We start from the raw sequence: 8,808 nt of genomic DNA, 5'->3' as shown, positions 1-8,808 counted from the left end.
GCTTAAAAGGAAACAAATCTTTTCCTTGCGGTGTCAGGCCTTTTAGAATTTACCATTTCCTTTTTCTATTAAACAGAAAATAGTACTGTTTAGACAGGAGGACTTTGTAATTGAAACAAAAAATAAAAAACCAAAAATAAGACCTGCAAGGCTTTGAAATCATTTAGGGGAGCCCTGACAGCTTGAGGCTGGCCACCCAAGCGCAAGTCACCCAGCCAAGGTGTGTTTGTATAAAAACAACACCTTGAAAATGTCTGAGGTTTTCAGTATACTTTCACTACAATATCCCCTTCATTGGTCTGACAACTGGAGCAAAGAAAATCACGCATGGACGTTCTAAGAGACAGGTAGTATTCTTAGCTATCTGCAACTACTGTGCTGCAGCAAGAGATGGTGGGATCAGAAACAAACAAGAACAGGGCATTTCCTGCCTCTTTTAATCTCAACAGGAAGGGTGCTGTCACACCCTGATTGGTTAAGAGTACAATGCACAGCAGCTGCACTCAATGACCAATTAACAGCCAGTCTCCAAGGCACTGATCAGCAGCTGATCCTCATAGCCCTGCAATCAACCACTGAGTCAAAGGAATCTCGAACTGAGTGAATACGAGATCGAGAAGAAACATTGAACTGAGCGAAAAGGAAATAATACGCACTGAAGGAAACTAGCAAGCATCATAGGATGGCTGACTGTTACAACATGATATAAGGAAAGGCTATGCTAATTTGGAAAAGGTTTTCATGGATTTGAAAAGTTAACAAATTAAATATTATTATTATTCCACCACTGGGGAGTGATTTTTGGGTTGGTGGGGCTATTATTACATAATTAATCTCAAGGACAGCCAATGGATAACCTTAACAAGTATAAGTACCGTAAGTAGTACATCAGATGCTGATGAATTTGAATTATGTACATGAAATACCTCAAATATTTAAATAATTATGTTGACCATAATTTTTTGATAAGTCAGAACAATGTTTGATAAATCAGAATAATCCTAGAAACTCACAATAATCATTACTGTGGTCAAAGTGCTACTTGGAATACAGATAATCATTTCAGGACGGTTGTTAAGGCATTCAGCATTTAGTGATTGACCAAATCTTTTACATTCTTAGCAAGCAATACTTCATTTAAATGGAAAAATCCACTTCCATTTCATAAACATGATTTGTCATATGTTTAAAATTGTCATGCCCATTCCAAACAGATCAAACACTTAGAACTTTACATTCCATGCATTCCGTTCAGATGACATCATGAAATATGTTCCAGAATGCATCAGTAATTTTTAAATCCCTTCCATCCAGTTGTGAAGAAAAATGTCAGGTTTTGAAAAGCTGAATGGGCAACTTGCTGGACAAACATTAGGAAAGTAAACGTAAAAGAGAAGAATGCACAACAGCTGCTCTAAATGACCAATTAACAGCCAGTCTCCAAGACACTGATCAGCAGCTGATCCTCATAGCCCTGCAATCAACCACTGAGCCACAGGAATCTCGAACTGAGTGAATACGAGATCGAGAAGAAACATTGAACTGAGCGAAAAGGAAATAATACATACTGAAAGAAACTAGCAAGCATCATAGGATGGCTGACTGTTACAACATGATATAAGGAAAAGCTATGCTAATTTGAAAAAGGTTTTCATGGATTTGAAAAGTTAATTAATTAAATATTATTATTATTCCACCACTGGGTTGGTGGGGCTATTATTACATAATTAATCTCAAGGACAGCCAGTGGATAACCTTAACAAGTGTAAGTACTGTAAGTAGTACATCAGATGCTGATGAATTTGAATTATGTACATGAAATACCTCAAAGTCATTATTTTAATCCCCCCCCCCCCCCCCCACCCCCCAAAAAAATCTATCCTTAGGATTTTGATGAGTGCTAATATGTAAATACATATATAATACATATATATTAGAAAATCTCCCTGAAGTGAGAATGAATGGTTTCTGCTGTGCCATAGTGTGCAACAGCACAGGTGAGACTGTGTCTGCCATGCAAATGAACATTAAGGAACAAGCTCATGCCTGACAATGGATCACTGTGCACAGGTGTTGCGGTGGAAAAACTGCCTCTTCAGAACAGATGAATCTGCTCCTAAGATGAAATCATAGCAGATGGACCATTTCCAATAGTCTAGAAACATGGCTGTTTGGTCCTCTGTATGAAAGCCTCTCATTTTTATATACTGTCTGATCTCTGCTGCACTAGGTCACTATAATGACCCTGAATATTTCATACTGAATGTTGAGATGCAAATACTGCAACGGTAAATGGTAAATGGACTGCATTTATATAGCGCTTTTATCCAAAGCACTTTACAATTGATGCCTCTCATTCGCCAGAGCAGTTAGGGGTTAGGTGTCTTGCTCAAGGACACTTCGACACGCCCAGGGTGGGGTTTGAACCGGCAACCCTCCGACTGCCAGACAATCGTTCTTACCTCCTGAGCTATGTCGCCCCAACGGCAGGAGAAATACTGTGAATGGAATGTAAACAGGACATATATCGTTCTACAGTAGTCTTACAGGACATGTAGTGTAAATATTGGCTTAGTTACCGACACGTTTGAACACAAACGTCTTTCATTTCCATATTGTATACAAAATAATTATCCTTTTTTGAGGAAGGTATTGAGATGAAATTACTCTCTCTGGACTGGATCACTTGTTTGAGTCGTTATAAGATAACTGGGTAGCAATAACTTCAGATGAAAACGCACCCCTGAAAGGTATTTGGCTGCATCAGTACAGGTGTGTGGATGCTTGGAGCATACCTACAGTCTCAGGGGAAGAGTGATCACTGCAGGGTCACAAATGATCTCCATAACTTTTATTTGTGACAGACACAGTACAATTATCTCAGTGGTTTCATATGCACACAGGAGTTGAAGGCAATGTACATATGTGAGGAACAGAACATGACTGGTGGGTCTGGTGGCTGGATATGTATTTTTCATGTCCACACTTTCTACACGTGCATCTCATTCCACACCTTCAGCCCAGATTAGTTGGCCCAGGAGTAGATGAGGGCTTCTTATCCGCTTCACGAAGTTGCATTTCTCAAAAGGAACAGGCAGGGCAAATATGTATTCTTGTGCGCATTCTTGACTGCTGCGTTGATGAAGGCAGAGTTTCCGGTTCTTGGCAGGGTGAGGGAGTTCTTGTTTTTGTTCTTGTACCCCAAGAACAATGACAGTGAACTGATAAAGGTAGAGTATTCATAGACTAAAGGGCACCAAACCTGGGCTGACATGGATTTTTATCCCAACAACTCCAGCACATCAAAGACATCACACGTCTATGGCATAAATTCTGAAGTGTGCGCCTGCCCGTTAAACATCTATGGTATGATGGACTTCCTGCTTGGCCTGGCATGAACATCATGACACTTGCAGTATGGTACATGTTGCATTTTAGGCATACTTTTAATGTTTATGAACAGATGGGAAAAAAATGATCTTATACAAGGTGAGGGCTAAAACTGTCACGGGTCATCCAGTGTTAGAAAGTTTACATATATAATGTAAATGTAAATGTAATGTCAGTATCAATGCACATTTGCCTTCTCCACTTCTCTGCACTCCAAATATGGAACTACACACTTCACATTTATCACTGTATTGTCTGTGTGCTTTTGTAGAAACACTATTTTTCTGAATGTAATAATTACCTTCCCCATATCCCCTCTCTGTTTCCAGGTTCCCTCCATGTACCTATGGCCAGGTATACAAACACTGAACCCCTTCCTGGCATAAGCACATTCATTCTTTCAGCAGAAAACCTGTCATTTGAGCTTAATCCAACAATCAAATACAACACAAAAAATATGATACGATATAATAATAAAATACTATACAAATGTAATACCAATGACTTTTTTTGGCCGGCTTTGTAAAGCCAAAGGCACATTTCCACTTCTGTGGACAGTAAAGCTCTGCGCTGTTCTATTCTGGTAAAAATTAAAATGCATATCTGTAATTAAAAAAACAGAAACAATCAGCAATGCAGTCTGAAAAGAAATGCACATTTAACATGTGATATGTGCTAGGGGACATTTTATGTTAACAAGTTTTGATATGTGTTATTACCGTGGGGTTAGTTTTTTTTAGTTTTTATAATTCTGCTTGATTCGAGGACAAAAGCTCCAGTGCTGAAACCCGAGCTCAGTTCTCTCAGATCGGCCGTGCAGCACTCCGCTCTCAGGCCTGGCGGGCTCTAGAAGTCCTTCCACCTGATGGCCGACAGAATGAAGTGTATGAAGTAGAGCAGCATGGCCACGTACGAAAACACCTGGAAGAGAAGGAGCCGTGTTACCGCGCGATTGGTCAGAGGAAATACAAATACACCAATCAGATCACAGTAATCTCCAACTACGTATTACACACAAGAGTCGTGGTATTCTATCAATACATACAGGATCATTTCAATGCTACTGTATGTGCACAGGAAAAAATTTAGGACTTGTGAGGACTTGTTGCTTTTATAGTGAATAATTCAAAGGCTATCCCAGAGCACAATATTATTACTTGTTCATTTTTTCCCAATTTGAAAAGCTCAACAGTAACTTGTAGGCCTGTCCCAGTGCTGTGACTACCCAGATACACTTACAGGGGCACACAGTAGCCTGCCTGTCCTTTGAAAAACTAGCAATGAGCCTTTCCTCGCTGCAGTTCTCCTTTGACCAGAGGGGGTGCTATCGAGCAGTGCGATGATACAATGCCATTATTATCAAGATAGGTTGCTCAGATTAAGTCAATTTAAGTTAAGATGTTTACAAGTCTTTATAATAATAGGATTCCATCAACCTCTGAGTTAACATGACTAATATAGTGTTACTGTATATAATATAGTTTGTAGTCCTAAAACCCGTTAGCGAGTTAGCATTCTGAAGTCCTGCGTTTGTGTCTCTCGGCAGAATTCAAATGATTAGTCCTCCCACAGGGTTTTCGATTTTTGCAGAAAATGGAGTCTGTAGTTTATTACCTTTTACTAAGCTTGAAGAGATTAAGCATCTTAAGTCTTTCCTCATAACTTTTATCTTTCATACCAGAAAAGAGCTCATTAGCTGTCATGGCATTTTAACAGCTTTTCACTTACAACTGCAGCAATGTCAGCTTTGTAGGTCACGGAGCTTGGTGCTAGAATCCCAAAGGCGATGGTTGTCGAGGCCAGGGACACTGAGGAGCTGAGGTAAAAAATCACTGCCAGCGCGTGGTACACAAAGTCCTGAGGAACAGAACAATTCAGATTATTTAACAGTATTGGTGAACTTCATCAACCTTCATGGGAAAGAGAATATTTCATTTATCGATCTCACGACTAAATATTTGAATAGGACAAATATTTAAATGCTTGTTGTTACGAAATGTGAAATGAAAAGTCCATTAGAAACCAACAAAGCAAACGGCATCCGAGCAGTGCCAAAGCTGTTGGTTGGGCTTCAAAAAAAAGTCCTATTAGCAAAGGGGGGCTTGAGCAAAACAGTTCTGGAGCCCCTGAGTTAAGTCATGGGTTCCAGAGAAAGCTGACCGTGCCATGGGGCCTCTGTGTCGCGAAGGTCGGGGGGGGGGGGGATTTTGGGGACGGAGGTTTACCGCAGCTGCCCACGATCCGCTGTTTCTGTGCCCCCCACAGGCGAAGATCACAAACCACAGGAAGGTCATCACGAAGCAGAAGACGGACACGAACATCACCCAGCCCTGCGGATTGGCTGGCTCGACGTGCGTGACGGCCACCAGGATCCACACCAGCGCGCCGAAGAGCTGAGGAACAGCGGGAATCAGCGTCCAATCAGCAGGGAGAGCAGTGAGCGGTCAGCCAATGACAGCTGCTTTCCCAGAGAGGCTACAGACTGATGTGCGTGCGAGCCAATCACCACACAACAGATCTGCTCCAGGAAAGCAGGTGCAATGTGTGGGGTTAACAAGGGCACAAGTAAAAAAAACCTGCCAATTGGAGGAATCAGAACTCCTGTGCTAGTAAGCGATGGTGTAGTATAAGTAGGGACTGGAGCTCAAATGCCAGGTGAGGAACTGTTATTACACCCCACTGTTAAGGTGTACGTAAGAACACAAATATGTGATTGAACTGTTAGTAATGGAACATTCTTGTGCTGATGTAACCGCTAGTCTTAAGTGTAATTGTAAGACATGTATTTCTAGAACACTGACTTGGAATTTTGAAAAAACATTCCAAAAACCTACAGTTCAAAGGGTTAAGGCATATAGCCTGAATTACTTCGTTAAATATCTATCAGTATATTTGAATTACATCTAAACGTTTACGTTTCCCTGGGAAGGGATTAAGAAGGAATCTGCATCTTACATACCTTTCCTTTCTATGCACCCCAGGACTACACACAGCAGCATATGGATGTAAAACTGCAGTCATTTATTGTGCCATTTTTATTTGTATACACAATCTCATCTCATCATACACCATTAAAGAATTATTGAAATAATTCTTAAAAATTGCTTTGCAATGCTCCTTTCAAACAGTCCTCAACTGTATTTTTTGAAATGCTTAAATCAATATGTTAATATAGAGCACCATACATACTTTATGACACACCAGTGGAATTTTTTTACCTGGAGTTAATGAAACACTACGGATTTTAGTTGTATTAGGAATTCATTGCCATCCATGTATTTAACATTTAGTTTATTGAATTCCAGGATATTTGGTTCCATTTCTATACATTTTTGATAAACTGGATCATTTGAACCTAGTAGTGCCAAGTTGTGCTGAAATATCAAACAACTGTTCAATCGACTCTGATGAAGTACATTTCAATCTGATACGTTTTGTCACCTCATAAATACTTACTTAAACACATAATTTACTGTGTGCAAATTTTTTATTCAAAGAAGAAAAAAAAGAGAACAAACCTTGAATAATTACAAAATTGTATTCATACAATAGAGTACACAAAAGTAGATTTGTATTCCACCCCAAGTGTTTTTGAGACAAAGGCACATCCCCATCAGCTATATTATGATGGATATATCTATGTCACAGTCCCTAACCCTCTCCCATGGCAGTGCCTGTGAAGTATCCAGCATAACAGGCCATTTGTTTGGAACATGAGAAACTGCTATTTCCAGCGTTACTGGGTGTGTGCCTTTACCTTGCCCATCAAACAGACCGTTGCAGGTGGCTATTCATAAAACCAGACAATAAAGCAGACAATCCCTGTGGGAAACAGGACTAGGCCACAGTAGCCAAGATCTGTGTCCTCAGCTACTCAGAGGAAAAGGGTTATAAAACATCTCATTCAGCTTTAGGGTTAAATAGTCTATGCTTCTCTGATGCAGCTAGTTTCCAGGTGCAGTGGCGTTTGGACACTCCAAGCATTGCCCGTATCGTTGCATAATTTGTGATCAGTTGTGTTCTTACGCACATAAAGTGAATTTATCTGAAGTGCTCATACTGTCTCTACGCACAGGTGAATTTTCATAAGTATAACTCTATTTTGCTTCATAGTATTATGCGGTGAATAAAATGTTTTGGCCTGTGGAATATGAATAATCAATCTATGAATAAGAGGCAGGCTGAGTCAATTGTAACCAAGAAACAAAGTTTTTGAAATGAATTGTAGCATAGGCCTCATAGGTAAGTCACAGACCCGCATGTTTTCAACAGTACAAAAACCCTTAAAATGCATTCTGTGGAATGTTTAACATCTGTTAAAGCAGTGGTTCCCAACCTTGTTCCCAGAGATCTACTGTTCTGCAGGTTTTCAACCCTTGTTTGGCACCCCTGATTCTCCGGATTAGCAGCTCAATGAGATCTTTAGCTGTTGAATGAGGTGTGCTTTGTTAGGGTTGGAGTGAAAGCCTACAGGACGGTAGATCTCTAGCTATTGAATGAGGTGTGCTTTGTAAGAGATGGAGTGAAAACCTGCAATATGCTAGACCTCCAGGAACAGGGATGGGACCCACTGAATTAAAGCATCTTCGCCAGTAAAAAGGCCCAGAATACAAAGAGCCCAGAAGACAAAGAGGCCCAGGTACTCACAAGTTCCGGGAGGTATAAAATATCCGGTGCGGTCATGAAGATGCCGGCGCCACTGGGCAAGTTGCGCGCGTGTTGAGCTGTAGCCGCTGCCATCGTTTCGCCCTGAACAACCTCAGCTCCAGTGGACCGGTGGAGGAGCCGCTGCTGCTTTTAAGGGATGATGCATGGCCTACCTGAAAAACCAGCTCTCTCATTCCAATACCTGCCCCCCCCCCCCCCTGCACACACCCACCAGACGATAACTTTCACGATTGTTCTCCCCGATGCAGCTTTGATTTCTTGATAGCAGGCAGCCCGGTGCACAAAGTGCTTTCTCCCATACAAAGTCACGTTTTTGTTTATCAGTGCTCCCCTGTTAATCACAGGGTCTAGTGTAAATGATATTTTTTACCCAGGATACCCATCTATCTAAGCCAGCCATGACCAGCCCTGTTCCTGGAGATCGACATGTACCGTCCTGTGGGTTTTTGTTTCAACCCTAATTTGGCACACCTGATTCTACTAATTAGCAGCTCAATGAGATCGGCAGCTGTGCTTTGTTAGGGTAGGAGGGAAAACCCCCAGGACAGTAGACCTCCAGGAACAGAGTTGGGCAGCCCTGCTCTAGCTGTTGAATGAGATGTGCTTTGTTAGGGTAGGAAGGAAAACCCCCAGGACAGTAGATCTCCTGAAAAAGGTCTGGTTATCACTGATCTGGACTCTTGTGGCTCACTTTCAAACTCAACACCAAACTAAACCTGTTCACAGGCTCAACAGTAACCTGCTGCTTCT

The 8,808-nt window shown here is 41.2% G+C and overlaps 1 protein-coding gene across 1 annotated transcript; it reads right to left on the bottom strand.

Moving 5' to 3' along the window:
• Window positions 1-2,836: 2,836 nt before the first annotated feature.
• LOC135244942 (myelin and lymphocyte protein-like) lies at window positions 2,837-8,465 on the bottom strand. The gene is made up of 4 exons (XM_064317636.1): window positions 8,038-8,465; window positions 5,616-5,783; window positions 5,119-5,247; window positions 2,837-4,311 (listed from the first exon to the last, which is right to left on the bottom strand). Exons 1-4 carry the CDS (start codon window positions 8,128-8,130, stop codon window positions 4,237-4,239), a joined length of 465 nt encoding a protein of 154 aa, XP_064173706.1. The 5' UTR covers window positions 8,131-8,465; the 3' UTR covers window positions 2,837-4,236.
• Between the last annotated feature and the right edge of the window lie 343 nt (window positions 8,466-8,808).

The sequence above is a fragment of the Anguilla rostrata genome, chromosome 18 (genome assembly GCF_018555375.3).
Source record: "Anguilla rostrata isolate EN2019 chromosome 18, ASM1855537v3, whole genome shotgun sequence".
NCBI lineage: Eukaryota > Metazoa > Chordata > Actinopteri > Anguilliformes > Anguillidae > Anguilla > Anguilla rostrata.
The sequence above is the reverse complement of the archived record's forward strand: the minus strand, read 5'-3'. Positions and strand labels throughout refer to the sequence as shown.

Excerpts from the sequence above, each read along its gene's own strand:
- LOC135244942 (XM_064317636.1), bottom strand. The coding sequence starts at position 8,130 with ATGGCAGCGGCTACAGCTCAACACGCGCGCAACTTGCCCAGTGGCGCC. Across the intron at positions 5,248-5,615 it reads GCGGATCGTGGGCAGCTGCG|GACTTTGTGTACCACGCGCT; the intron begins GTAAACCTCCGT and ends TCTGTTCCTCAG. Across the intron at positions 4,312-5,118 it reads AAGCTGACATTGCTGCAGTT|GTGTTTTCGTACGTGGCCAT; the intron begins GTAAGTGAAAAG and ends CTTCTCTTCCAG.